The 15,274-nt window shown below is 43.8% G+C and overlaps 1 protein-coding gene across 2 annotated transcripts in view; it reads left to right on the forward strand.

Annotated features, from left to right (window-relative positions):
* inpp5a (inositol polyphosphate-5-phosphatase A) overlaps positions 1 to 15,274 on the forward strand; it is a 744,031-nt gene that overhangs the window by 250,888 nt on the left and 477,869 nt on the right. For both annotated transcript variants that reach the window (XM_085994739.1, XM_085994738.1), the window contains exon 2: positions 11,251 to 11,292. In XM_085994739.1, coding sequence (XP_085850865.1) covers positions 11,251 to 11,292 — 42 coding nt within the window. The remainder of the gene's footprint in view (positions 1 to 11,250; positions 11,293 to 15,274) is intronic.

Consider the following 15,274-nt stretch of genomic DNA (forward strand, 5'->3'; position numbering starts at 1 on the left):
AATGGCGGAGTGGGCTCGAGGGGCCGAATGGCCTACTCCTGCTCCTATCTTCTATGTTTCTATGTTTCAGACTTAACCACATCACTCTCAAACTTAATATGAAATTCTAACATATTCTAATTACTCTTCCCCAGAGGATCCTTTACTATAAGATTACTAATTAACCCTGTCTCATTACACAATACTAGATCTAAAATAGCATATTCCCTAGTTGGTCCCTCAAAATATTGTTGCAGAAAATTGTCTCAAATGCATTCTAGGAACTTGTTCTCCAAGCTACTTTTGCCAATTTGATGACGCAAAGCACCGCTCGCAACCCCTGGACAAAAGCCTAGAAGCTGCACTAAGATGTGCCGTGTCTGTTAAATTCATGCCAGATTTCTAATTGACAAAAGTTTTGCACTAAAAGGTGGTAGATGTTTGTTAAGTAAATATACGCAGGAAGTGCATTTCTTGTAGTGTGTGCAAGGCCTTTTCTACTAAAATTATTGCATGTGGCTAATCTCTTCTCTCTTAGGCAGTCCCTCGGAACCGAGGATGACTTGCTTCCACATTAAAAATGAGTTTGCAGGTGACTGATGAGTCCAATGCGGGACCTACAGTCTCTGTCACAGGTGGGACAGACGGTGGTTGAAGGGGTGGGTGGGTGGGGTGCTTGGGTTGACGTGCGCTCCTTGCGCTGCCTGCGTTTGGCTTCCGCTTGCTCTCTGCGAAGAGACTCGAGGTGTTCGGCGCCTTCCCGGATGCTTCTCCTCCACTTTGTGCGGTCTTGGGCCAGGGATTCCCAGGTGTCGGTGGGGATGTTACACTTTTTCAAGGAGGCTTTGAGGGTGTCCTTGAAGTGTTTCCTCTGCCCACCTGGGGCTCTCTTGCCATGCCGGAGCTCCGAGTAGAGCGCTTGTTTTTGGAGTCTCGTATCGGGCATGCGGACAATGTGACCCATCCATCAAAGCTGAATGAGCGTGGTCAAAGCTTCGATGTTAGGGATGTTGGCCTGAGTTAGAACACTGACGTTGGTGCGCCTATCCTGCCAATAGATTTGCAATGAATGTGGCTAATATGATGTCACCGCCGCCACACCTGTGGCTAGTCAGTGATTTCAATTGGACAACATTGCAGTGGCCCATTGGTACGATAACAAATGAAATAGACACATAATAGGAGTGACTCTGTACTGGTCTTCATTAGTTGAATGGAAAGTAGTTATGCAGTTTAATTTCAAAATAATCTTATAACCACGTAATTATATGCATCTGTATAGGTATTGTCACAACATGCCTATCTTTTGAATGGAAATTAGCCTAAGGGTGACTGTCTTTTGACACCTTCCTTCATCTAGATTCTAAGCTGGATTCTCATGTACGTATTAGGGGATTTTTTTTCAGAAATACAGAGCTTAAATTTTGTTTCCATGCTCAGTAACTTTTAATCATTTTTAAAGCGCAGAATAGCAATGTTGTACAATCATTTTTATGTGGGTCAATATAGTTTCACAGAAGGACACATGCTTTGTTACTTTTTTAATTGAACAATTATGGCAATTTGCTAAGGGTTTAGCGCAGCGCATCACCAAAATGAATCAAAGAAAACCAGATGTCACGATTAGGTGGTGTTTACCTTAGGCTTTAAAAGTTTAATGGTTGTAGGAGGAGGGAAAGACTGAGGGAAGTAAAAACGTCCACAGTTTTGAGGTCCTGGAAAATAATGAGTTAGTGCAGTAGACCGTGCAATGATCTTAACACAGTGAAGGTTTAGGGAGGAGTAAGAGTATATAGGACAGCATACTTAGAATTTACAACAAAGGGCTTGCATTTATATCGTGCCTTTAATGTAAAAAATGTCACAAAGCATTTCATAGAAGTGTGAGGAAAACAGATGCCAAACTAGAAAAGGAGAAATTAGAAGGGGTGACCAAGAGCTTGCTCAAGCACGCGTGCGTCTGCATGCGAGTTGCCCGCTATACGTGATGGCCAGTATAACACGACAGGGTTAATAAAAGGAAAAATTATTTTTTATATATATTAAAAAAATCATTTGCCCAATATATTCCCTTTGAATTAATATTATTTGTGAGTTAAATTCTCGTACTGTTTTGTATGGCATTTCTTAATGTCAATTCTTAACCTGCCTTGGACCTGCAGATGATGACCACAAGAAAATTAATTGATATTTTCTAGGGCTTCCGCACTGAAGTTTCTGTAGTTGGTGCTTCGGCTTCACTTCATTTAAACTGAATTTTATTTTTTGCTTAAATACATCTAAAGAAAAAAGAGACATCCTTGCATTTATATAGTGCCTTGTCACATTATCGGAACGTCTCATAGTGCTTCACACAGAAGTGGAAGCCTAAGAGAAGTGAAGTCTGCCTCAGTAAGTCTCCTTTATTACATTCAGCGCACCTTAATGAGGTGTGAACCAGTGAGTAAACACAGCTGTTTCTGCCCAAAATAAATGGAGCTTTTAAGACGCTATAACCGACAACTTTGAAATTGACGTTAATGCAAATTGATAATGGTTCTTGCTTTTTGGCCAATATAAGCGACAGCCTGTTGTAAACGTGGACGTTTTAAGTGGTGGGGACTGTAGCATCAGTGTATTAGAGAAAGAGGGGAAACATTGCAATTGACAGGGAGAGAGAGGTTGGAGGCTAGAGGTGTGAGATCGATCCCCCATCAGACAACAAGCTTTTTCCTGTAATAACACAGAAAATGCTGGAAATACTCAGCAGGTCAGGCAGCATCTGTGGAGAGAGAAACAGAGTTAACGGGGGTGATTTTATCAATGGGGACGTGATGGAGGCGGGACTCCCACTTGTCGGGTTTTAGTCCCGCCTCCATCGACGTCTGACTAACGCACACTATTTTCCCTTGATTGACCTTGTTAAGCCCGCCCAGCGGGCTTAGCAGGCCAATTATGGGAAAGCTAGTGACAGAGGATGTCAGCATAAGACGTTTCATCTGTCAAGATTTTTTGACAGATGAATTGTCAGCGTTTAACAGCTCTGTGAAGCTGTCAAACACTGACAATCTGTCTTCTAAGTTGATTCCTTTATTGAAGACTCACTTGGAAAGCTTTCCTGAGCAGAAAGCAGAAGGCTGCTGCGTTTAAGAATGCAGCGGCCATTCTGCTTTCTCTGCCGGTGAGATGAGGCAGCTCCGCAGCCTAAAGGGATGAAGCCTGGAGGAAAAAGCAAAGGTAAGTAATCTTATTAAAACACTTTACACACACCTCACACACTTACCTCTCCACACTTGCACTCATCACTCACCTGCACACCGGACATTTTGGCCCCTCCGACCCCCGCAGACCCACGGCTCGCCTCGCTGACCCTGGCGAGGTTCGGAGCCGTCGGGAAGCCCACACTTTAGGTGGCAAAATAGGGATTAGCCAAAAAACTGCCTGTTAACTACCTGTTAGCAGGCAGTTAATTGGCACTAATCCCCTTCCTGCCTCGAGGAGATGGGACCCAGCATGGGTCGAGTACCCACCTCCTGGGAAGATGGCATGGAGGCAGGTTGGGGGCAGGATGGGTACCCACTTCCAGATTCTGCCATTTTCCTGGCAGTCCCGCCTCCATATCCGCCTCCCCAGGGCTGGCAAAATCGCCCTCAATGTTTCAGGTCGATGACCTATCATCCGAACAGACCGTTTTCTCCACAGATGCTGCCTGACCGGCTAAGTGTTTCCAGCATTTTCTGTTTTTATTTCAGATTTCCAGCATCCGCAGTATTTTGCTGAAGCTTTTGCCTGTACCCTGTTCAGGAATGCGAGAGAGGTGCTGGAAGAATCCTGTTAACAGGCACGAGCTCTGTTCTTGTGTGATTTGACACTTGTGTATAGCTCCAAGCTTTCTGCCACTAATTTTAATGCTCTGCAGAGTAGGCGGAGCCTCTGCTCTAACCTAGCATTTAAAATATTCATATTAAGATTTAAAATTTCGTAGGAGGTCTCAGCACGTTTCCAATTCTGCTTCAAGCTGAGCTAGAGTTCGAATGCAGCCAGTGTGAGCTCAGACTGGGGTAAGGTGCCCCCTTGGGGTGTCTCACCTTGCTCACCTTTAGTGTCTTCGAGCAGCAGGTCTGAATTTGACACCTGACTTTGATATAACTATGTTTCACACCTGGAACTGCTTTGTACTGACATGAAAGTAGCAATATAAATGCATCCAAAACGTATTGCAATGATTAACCTGGAACTGAAGGGGCCATTAAGAGTGCAACTCCCTAGATCTCTCTGATCTAAATTAATTTGAGTATTCTGCTATTTTTAGACAAACAGGACAAGGTTCTTCACATGGCCAGTCTCAGCCTGTTATTGCACTGCCTAATTAAACCATGTGGCTTTGTTACTATAGCAGTAACCTAAACACGACCTTTTAGGTAAGTGCATTTGGTCACAATAGCTGCCTGGTTTAATATTATTTGGTTACCATTGACAACAAAAACAGAACATACAGATGGCGAATTTTGCAGAAAGTAAAATGCAGCTGCTCAGTAGTGGTTTTAATCTAAAATAAAATAAACTGCAATATTATTTGGATTGTGTACAAATTATAAATTAAATAATCTTGTGTGCTTCATGCCATTGTAACTATCCAGTTGGAGGGTAAAACACTGGATTTTTCCATGTATGCAAGGATTAATGTAGCCAGCCAGTGAATCCACTAGCTGAGGATTGAGCATGATTGACGTGAAAATTGTCACATCTCATATCCCATTTGTACAGCTGGCAAAGGTTTTAATGTGCTTCCTGCTAACCAGAATTGAAACCTTCTGCTAACTGCATCAAGCTGGCAACTGTAATTCATAGCTGGGGATATTCATTCTGAGGCTTGTGTGTGTGCACAGCGGGAATATGATAGCAAGTATTTTTATAACATTAGCAATGGAAAACAATAATGGCCTGGCTTGTCATTGTTATGGGTAGGGCAGCGACAAAAGTATTTGATTGTTTGGAGCTTTGCCAGTTTGACATGGCTTTGATGCAAGTATTACAGGTGTAAAATTTTGTAATTGGCTATAGCTCCCCTCTACTCCTTCCTCCCCCCCACCACACACCCGCCAACCAAAAACAACTTGTATTTATATAGTGCCTTTAATGTAGTAAAATGTCCCAAGGTGCCTCACAGGAGTGTTATCAAACAAAATTTGACACCGAACCATATAAGGAGATATTGGGACAGGTGAACAGACGTTTAGTCAGAGGTAGGTTTTAAGAAGTGGAATTCCTCCCTAAACCTCTCCGTCTCGCTACCTCTCTTTCCTCCTTTAAGACGCTCCTTAAAACCTACCTCTTTGACCAAGCTTTTGGTCAGCTGCCCTAATTTCTGCTTATGTGGCTCGGTGTCAATTTTTTTTAAACTCCTGTGCAGCACCTTGGGACGTTTTACTACGTTAAATGCGTTATATAAATACAAGTTGTTGTTGTTGAGTGCATTAAAGGAGGAGAGAGGGGTTTAGGGAGGGAATTCCGGAGCTTAGGGCCTAAACTGCTGAAGGAACGATTGCTGAAGGCACGGCCGCCAATGGTGGAGTGATGAAAATCGGGGATGCGCAAGAGGTCAGAATTAGAGGAGCGCAAATATCTCAAAAGGTTGTAGGGCTGGCGGAGGTTACAGAGGTTAGGGAGGGATTGGTGAACGAGACTTGGTGCGAGTTAGGCTACTGGCAGCACAGTTTTGGATGAGCTCAAGTTTGCAGGGGGTGCAATATTGGAGGCTGGCCAGGAGAGGATTGGAATAGTTGAGTCTAGAGGTAACAAAGGCATGGATGAGGAATTCAGCAGCAGATAGGCTGAGGCAGGGGCAGAGACAGGCGATGTTATGGAGGTAAAATTAGGTGATCTTGGTGATGGAGCGGATATGGGGTCGGAAGCTCATCTCTGTCAAATAAGACAACAAGATTGCAAACAGTCTGGTTCAACCTCAGACAATGGCCAGGGAGGGGGATAGAGGGAGCAGACCGAAGACAATGGCACCTGCTGTAGAAGTGCACACACATGGACATCTGATAAAGGCTTATCTGTTGGGCTTATCTGTGGTGCCACCTCTCCCTCCCCCCTGCATTTTGTGCACCATTACACCCAGTCTGGATTTGTACTTGAAGAAGGATCACTAGATTAGGTACCATAAAGAAAGAAAGATTTTAATTTACATAGCGCCTTTCATAACCTCAGGATGTCCCAAATCGCTTTACAGCAAATGAAGTATTTGTGAAGTGTAGCTACTGTTGTAATATGGAGAAACACGGCAGCCAATTTGCACACAGCAAGGTCCCACAAACAGCAATGTGATAATGACCGGATAATCTGTGTTAGTGATCTTGGTTGAGGGACAATTATTGGCCTGGAAATCATACAAGATTCTGAAGGGGATTGACAGGGTAGATGCTGAGAGGTTGTTTCCCCTGGCTGGAGTGTCTGGAACTAGGGGGCATAGTCTCAGGATAAGGGGTAGGCCATTTAAGACTGAGATGAGGAGGAATTTCTTCACTCAGAGGGATGTGAATCTTTGGAATTCTCTGCCCCAGAGGGCTGAGAATGCTGAGTCTTGGAGTATATTCAAGGCTGAGATAGATAGATTTTTGGACTCTCGGGGAATCAAGCGAAAGGGAGATGGTGCAGGAAAGTAGAATTAAGGTCGATGATCAGCCATGATCTTATTGAATGGTGGAGCAGGCTCGAGGGGCTGTATGGCCTAATCCTGCTCTTACTTCTTATGTTCTTATGTTCTAAATCGGAGAGAACACCCCTGCTCATCTTCAAAATAGTGGCCATGTGATCTTTTACATCCACCTAAGGGGGCAGATGGGGACTCGGTTTAACATCTCATCCAAACAACGGCACCTCTAACAGTACAGTGCTCCCTCAGTATTACACTGGAGTGCCAACCTAGATTTTTGTGCTCTGGCTTCTGGAGCGGGACTTGACCCATAACCTTGTGACTCAGAGGTGAGAGTGGTACCACAATCAGATAGCATACCCCATCATGAGCTATCACCTTAAGGAAAGGATGTGTAAGGGTGTAAATCGAGGGGGAGGGGGTGGGGCGGGATGGGGTTGTGAGGGGGAAGGTGCTGGGGAAGGTAAGATGCTGTCCGTAAAGATCAATTATTTGTTTCACTTTCCTGATTTGCCTCAGAAACCTGGGATGAATAATGGATAGATGTCGCACAAAGTCAAAATCTACTTCAAGGTTTCTCTGGTTGGAGGATTTAAAGCTAGTACTGAAAAATGGCTCAGGAAATGATTCTACATTGTAAGTGCAGCATTTCAAATGTGATCCATTTAAAGGTTATTATTGTACTGGGGAACCAGATTCTGAAATGTATGGGTTGTAAGGAAAAAAAGAGGTCAGTGCTGTGTGTATAGAACTGAACAATCCATCACCTTCAGTATAGAAAAGAAAACCTGTCACACTAGATAACATCAGACATGTGTTTTTGTGGGTAAATTAAAACATTTCCACTGAAAATAATTGAAATTTGGGACATTGCAGCTTTTTAATGCTTTATCGTGTGATTTTTTTTGTGCTTATTGGATGTCAGTGCTAGGGACTATATAGTTCTATTTCTGTGGCTGATTCTTGCACTGATATTAAAACAAGCATTACTTCAGAGTTACGTTGTTATCTGAGACACTTGGTGCCACGATTTGTGTCAATAACACTGAAACATGCCCCTTACTTTTTTCTCTTCTAGTAATGGCACAGGATTCTTGTGGTGTGTGACTGCGGAGGTGGACCTTGTTAATGTGATGACTGAAGTGCTGTCGGTTCCATTTTATTCTCAGGAGCCACGCTAGACTTGGCTGATACTGCCACTGTAGAACCACAATTAGCAACACATTTAGTCAATGAAAGCCCACACACACGCACGCACGCACACACGATTGTCATAAAAAGGCGAGCAATTGTCCCCATAAATGTTCTGATTGGTCGATCTATTTTCTTCCCCTCCACCCCACCCCCATGCTCTGAGACAATTCTGCCAAGTTAGCTCAAAAACATGCCGAAAAAGTGGGAATCTATGCACATGCCAAATAAAATGTTTGCGTTGTTCTTGTCATTCAGACCGAATGCTGCAAATGGAGTTTAGCCATAAGTGTATGGGAGTTCCCATTAGGAAATGCGACATTATCTTACTGTGCTACTTATTATCCCTTCATCATATGCATGCAGTATCGCTGTCTTGTTAATGCAGTTCATAAATGTCAGCTGACAACCACCTGGAAACTTTTTTTTGAATGTGACTGGAAGACTGGTGCCACTGGAACCCTGTCACAGAGAGCAGCCAGGTTTGCCATAGGTACAGAACAGCCTCTGTACCAGGGATTAGGAAGGTGGATGATGCAATCACTTTCTAAAATTTACTATTCTGCACGTTTTTGCTGGTGCATTGAGGACAAGCAGAGAAAGTTCAAACTCTCTATAGGGCAGTTGGGTGGACCGCATTAGCCAGTGACGAGGCTTGAACCGAGAACAAGAGCGCTCCCAAGTGACATCACTCAACTGTTTGCTGGCAATCACTGTTTAGAATAACCTAATTAAATCTGTAATGGTCCGGTTGTGGATTAACTGCACGGTCTCAATCACACAAGCCATGTTCTTTCTAGGATACCTGACTGCCTATTTATACGTCAACTCTGAAAAGCTAACATATAAAGTGACATTGATGTAACTCTACATGTTCTGGAGTTCCTACTCTGCACAATATGAGTTGATATCTTTTAGTTAAATGATACGTATGCTAAAGGTTACCAGTCAGTGATAATAACAAGAGCAAGGAGTTAATGGCAGTTACAGAGCTGGCTGCCAAAGAGAGATAATGCTGGAATTAAACAGCACGTCAATCAGCAGGTTATGACATCTTGGGTGGGTATCCTCAAAGGTAGACATCCAAAGCGTCATAACCTGCCATTTCTCTTACGAATTCTGACTGACATTCTGTATATTGCCAGCATTTCCTGTTTTGCCTTCAGATTTCCAGCACTTAGTGTTTCCCTGTTATTTTCCTGGCTCCAGAGGCAATGGTGCAGTGTTCCAGTCAATCCTATTATGTGGCTAGTACAATAGTACTTCTGCAACACATCTAACATTTTGAAGATGACAAAGCAAGTAATTTAGAAAAGTTTTCCCATATATATATTTTTTTAATTCTGTGAAGTGAATGTAATAACCCTCCCCTCCCCCCCCACCCCCAACTCGACTCCAGAGTACAGTGCAGCACTGAGCTATACAGATGACACTCAGAATCCCCATGAAAAGTGGATCAGCCCCGTAATAACTGTTGAGTCATACCTCAGCACGAGTCACCTTCAGCAGAAAAGAAGTAGGGATGGAAAAGTGAAATAAAAAGAGAAAATTCCTGAAGTACACAACAGGTCCATAACATCTGAAGAGAAAAGAGACAGGTTAATGTTTCAGGTAAACAAACATCTTTTGATTAATGGTCTAAACCTAAAATGTTATCCTGTCTTTCCTCTTTTCCGGTATCGATGGGCCTGCTGCCCATTTCTAGCATTTTCTGTTTTTAATTCAGTTTTCCAACATTTAGGAACATAGAAACATAAGAATTGTTAGATGGGAAAAAGCCCAAGCTCCATCTAGTTCGCTATCTACCATCTTGGTAGTCACATGATACAATGATAATGGAGTGGTTAAGAAATCATGGCAACCAATCTCTATCAATTAGTCTACAACAGACCCGGATGTCGGTTTTTATTCTTAGGGGTAAAAAAGTTAGTGCCTCCATGGCCGATTTTCCCAGGTAGCGCCCCAAGAGGGAGGAGGGGTGCTACTGGAAGCGCCCCGCATCCCTCTTGGGGCACTGTGAGCTAATATTGTGGCGCTACGTGCTGCAGTGCCACACGCTGCGGCACGTTGCGCCGCGGTACTGCAGGCCTTCCTCCCCTTATTAAAGGGGAGGGGTCTGGTGCAGCACGTCCCAGCGCCCAGCTGGGCCACCAGGGATCGGGAGTGCCGGCAAACGAGCCCAGCACTCAAGAGGAGTGCCGGGCTCACGGAGAGCAGCCGGCACCCCGCGGGGGGGGGGGGCTTCACGGGGGCTGGGGACAGCAACGGGGGCAGGTGCTGGCAGGCGGCCAGCAACAAAAATGGCCGCCCACCACCTCCCCTTTAACTAGCGCCACCCTGGCCGCAGGCAGTCCCCCATAGCGTCTGGCGGTAAGCCGGGGGGTGGGGGGGGGGGGTGCCACCCAATATTACAGCTGGGGCACAAGAGGGGCGCTGCGCATGGCGATGACGCATCGCCGGCAGCGCAGCGGCGCTAACGGTTAGCGCCGCCACTAACCTCCCGCTGAATTTCGCGGGAGGCGTTAGCGCTGCCGTGCCCAGGCGCAAATCAACCAAATTTAGCCCCCTTAATCTCTAAAGAAAAATTAGAGGTCAGAGGAAAAACTTAATGATTTCAATCATGCACTCTCGTCCTTGACTTAGCTTCACTTTCTTGCATGCTGTCTCCGGACTGGATACTATGATGAGCAGAGTAAAGACCCTATTACATCTATCACATTAAGATGTGTTAACCAGGACATTTGGTGACATTGCAGTGTTTTCAGGACAGATCTGAGATGCTTGGTCTGTCCAACTGAAATAGTCTATTTAAAAAAGAAGCAGTAGAAACGTTGGAGAGTTGATATGTTTTAGATGGCTTAATTAGCTGTTGGTATAATCACTAGAATAAGAGTCGAGCAATTCTGGCATCAACGTGCCATATTAAGGGGAACCGCTATGTGAAAAATCATTTTCCATTCAACACTGTAATTGTATTCAGCGCTATAGAGTGATTTTTATACACCTTGCATGACAGATAATATTACCGTCCTGATCAAACTTTCCAGCTGAGCTGAGTGCTCATCCTGCGTACACCTAATCTTAGGCATAATCTTCTTTTGAAGTAAAACCCAGAAACTGCTGCATTACCCACTCGGTTCCAAGTATTCTCCTTCAGGACTGAGGAATTGGATAATGCACATTCTCATGGAAATTACAAAGGAGGCATTTTCAGTGTTTTTGCAGAGATAGATTGAAGTACAGGCTTAATGATGTATAGTTTCATTTGGGTTAAATAATCACCATTTTCATTTTAGTTAAGTCGCACAAAAAATAAATGAAAGGTTTAAAATGAAACATCCTTTTCATAACCCCCAGAGGGCTAAATATGACACAGTCATACTACAGTGTGTATTTTCTGAACAGTTTATTTACTTTTTTTTACCTTTTGTGTTTTGCAGCCTGAAAATTTACAAAAGAACTGGCTTCGAGAGTTTTATCAGGTAGGAATGTTTGCAAAGGGTATTGAAAATTTCCCCTCCTGTACCGTACTGTAGCATTCACCAAAAACAAGAACGATGGAAATTGAATTCACAACTGAAAAATATTATATAAATTATTGGTGTGAAGAAGGGAAACCTAGTCTTGTTGCCTTTGGCAACGTATATGAATGTGATGTGTTTTGAGTGGGGAACAAATAAGTGTAGTTTAATTGGTAACGCAGTGTATTATTATCCTGTAACCTGCTAATGATATTTTCTTTTGACTTCGCCTGCAAGTGTTAGAGCCCATGATTAGAACTGATCAATAACATTGTCCTTTTGGAGCAGGCTCCTAAAGGGGAGCGTGTTGTCACTCAGTCTGGAAATGTTGTTCTGAAGTTGACCTCTTCCTAATTAAACTTTTTCCATTCTTTCTATAAACATGCACCGACTCAGCAAAACTTACTCAGTGTCTCCACTAAGTACAGCACTATTGCTGTGCTTGTAGGAGATTTTACTGGTGAGAACTGACGTGCTTAAAAAGACTTTCCCACTGTTATCGAGGCCTATATAAGGTTAGATTTGAAAAAGCTCACATCACTGTGCATTAACCAGTGTCAGTATTTGTTCTCTAGTCATCTGTGGCATGTACTGAATGTAACAATTCCTGCTACCCCACAGTTGTGATGCCAATTCATAATGTGTTATTATGGTGGCTGGTGGGGTGTGTTGCTGGCCACTGTACAGTTTGTGCGGGGAACGTCCAAAATTTGATAAAACATCCACGTAAAACTGAAATAGTAACACATTTTAAAGCCTGCATTAATCTGAACAGTCAGCCGATGTTTACAAACTCTTTGAGTTTTATACATGGATTAGGATACTGCTTGAACCACGCAGAGAGTGTTTCTGTGTCTCCTAAGAGATCCATTGTCTTCTTTTTATTCCTCTTGCTCTCCCATTATATTTTGGTCCGTTCTATTAGACGGAGTGCCAGGAGTGGTGTGGAGCTCAGTGACTGATCTCCCCCACTTCTATCACTGACAGTGCTGCACTTAGCTGTAGTGCTGTTACTTTCAGTGGAGGACTGAATGTAATTTGAATTAACATTTTATTGTTTGAGCTTGACAATTTGAAGTGTAAGAGGGAGCGTGTGATTGTAATCGGGAGCTGCTAATTGTGTAAATAGATGATACGTATTAAACAACTGCTGGGCACATGATGTGCCAGGGCCTGACACATTGCACAGCTATTATGTACTGACAGAAATGACTTCAGGTCTCATTTACCTTTCAAAAAGGTAGAATATGATAAATATGACAAACTTACTAATGAACTGAAATAATGCTAATGCATAGTGGCATCACAGAGGACAGGACATCATTTAGAATGTACCTAGAAAATTCCTCTGTGGTTGCAGGGCTGTCAAGGTTTTCTTTTCTTTAATTGTGCTTGATTTTCTCCCACTCTTGGCAACAATATCAATACCAGTTAGAGTTCAAATCACAAGCACAATCTATCATGCCCATATCTGGTTTTAAAATTAGTGTCTGCAAAATTCTGTATGATGAATGTTATCTCATGGACTGAATAACGTGTCCAGCAGTATAAAGAAGCCTCTGTGATACCACACAGCTGATGTACTATCTGACAGTCAGCCTGAGACTGGTTTAATGATAAATGGATTATCCTGTGTATTTTAAGTCATTTGCCTTTAAAAGAGTGTTGGGTGCAAACGGATGCTTTACTTTAAAAGTTAAATGTGTTGTTAAAGAAGAAAAAAGGAACAGTCAGAACAGGATATCATTTGACTTGCTGTTAGCACTAAATTCAGCCCATATCCCCCAACAGAATCCCACAACGCCAGGCTATATGCTGCCATTTCAAAAGTTAACTGCGGCTAAAGCAATTAACCTTACTAACTGATTGGAGGAGTCTGCGGGTTTGGTCATGTTGCAAAACATTATGAAGAGTGGTGGACTGAGGTAGAGAACCTCGGTGGCAGGAAGGTATTGAAAGGTGCGTGGCTGCTGGTCACTGATTCCAGTCAGAGGCTCAGAGACACGGGATGGATTTTCCAAGCCCTGAAGAGGCGGGCATGGAGGTGGGACAGCTCGTAAAATTGGAGAAAGTGGGGGCGGGTGGCAAACCCGCCCTCATCCTGCCTCCGTGCCCTTTTGCCAGGAGGCGGGAAGATGTGCAGCTTCGGGTCCCGTCTCCTGGAGGCGGGAAAGGCTTTTAATCCTTTTAACTGCGGCAGTTAACAGGCAGAAAAAAGGATTAGTGCCATTTTACCTTCACAGATGAAGGCTTCCCGACCTCGGAGAACCCCGCCGGGTTGGAGGAGACGTGGAGGAGGTCTGCGGTGGTCGGAGGCACCTGGAAGTAAGGTGTAGAGGTGAGTGATGGGTGCAACTGTGGAGTGGTAAGTATGCAAGGTGAGTGAATAGTTTAAAAAAGTGTTCACTTACCTTTTTTCCTTCTATAGCCTTTAGCCGTGGTGGATCGGGAGAGCGGACATCCACCTTGTCAATTTCAGGTAATGGCTGATGAACCCTCCTATCCATCAGACATCTGAAATTTACTAATTTTCAATGTTTGATGAGTCCTCAATACAGAGACTCATCAAACTCAAGAGAATGTCAGTGTTTGACAGCTTCACAGAGCTATCAAACGTTGTTATTTCTTCTTTCAAGAAGTCTTGACAGATAGCACGTCTGACGTTGACGTGATCTGTCAGTGACTTCTTCCCTAATTGGCCTGCTGAGCTCGCAGGGCGGACTTAACAAGCTCAATCAGGGGAAAATCCCTCTGAATGGTCAGGCGAGGATGGAGGCGGGACATTGACATGACAAGCAGCAGTCCTGCCTCCATTCACAAAACCCAGCCCAGGGGGCAAGGTCAGGAGCTTGCAGGTTCAACAGGTAAAGTAGCAGCAAAATAAAACCTGCAGACAGGCCAGTGATACTGGGATAGATACATAGATGCACAATAAGACAGTACAGTCAAATCTTTGTATTACCACCTCACAGGCTCAGGTTACACAAAATGACAGGCAAATATAGATAACTCATGCCACAGTGCCACCAGTGGTGCGAGGACTGAATAGCAGGTGTTCCTCACTATCATCCATTAAAATCATCATCATCGGCGACCACTCGAATTCGAGTATGGTATGTCCTTCATCAGTCATCTACTTGTGGGTCTTCAGGTGGCTGAAGACCCACAGGTGTTACTCACTATTATCCATTAAAATAGACCCAGGTGTTATGTCTAGATTTACACTTTAATCATGATCTTACAAAATGTTGCAAAACATTGTGTTCAGAGGGATTTGGGTATCCTTGCACAAGAAACACAGAAAGTTAGCATACAGGTACAGCAAGCAATTAGGAAGGCAAATGGCATGTTGGCCTTTATTGCAAGGGGGTTGGAGTACAAGTGTAAGGAAGTTTTGCTTCCGTTGTACAGGGCTTTGGTGAGATCACAGCTGGAGTACTGTGCACAATATTGGTCTCATTATTTAAGGAAGGATATACTTGCCTTGGAGACAGTGCAACGAAGGTTCACTAGATTGATTCCTGGGATGAGAGGGCTGTCCTATGATGAGAGATTGTGTAGAATGGGCCTATAATCTCTGGAGTTTAGAAGAATGAGAGGTGATCTCATTGAGTCATATACGATTCTAAGGGGGCTTGACGGGGTAGATGCTGAGAGGTTGTTTCCCCTGGCTGGAGAGTATAGAACTAGGGGGCATAGTCTCAGGATAAGGGGTCGGCCATTTAGGACTGTGATGAGGAGGAATTTCATCACTCAGAGGGTTGTGAATCTTTGTAATTCTCTACTCCAGAGGGCTGTGGATGCTCAGTTGTTGATTATATCCAAGGCTGAGATCGATAGATTTTTGCACTCTAAGGGAATCAAGGAATATGGGGATCGGGCGGGAAAGTGTTGATGGCGAAGATCAGCCATGATCTTATTGAATGGCGGAGCAGGCTCGAGC

Source organism: Somniosus microcephalus, chromosome 8 (genome assembly GCF_052327205.1).
Source record: "Somniosus microcephalus isolate GS21.2 chromosome 8, FLI_Smic_1.0, whole genome shotgun sequence".
Taxonomy (NCBI): domain Eukaryota; kingdom Metazoa; phylum Chordata; class Chondrichthyes; order Squaliformes; family Somniosidae; genus Somniosus; species Somniosus microcephalus.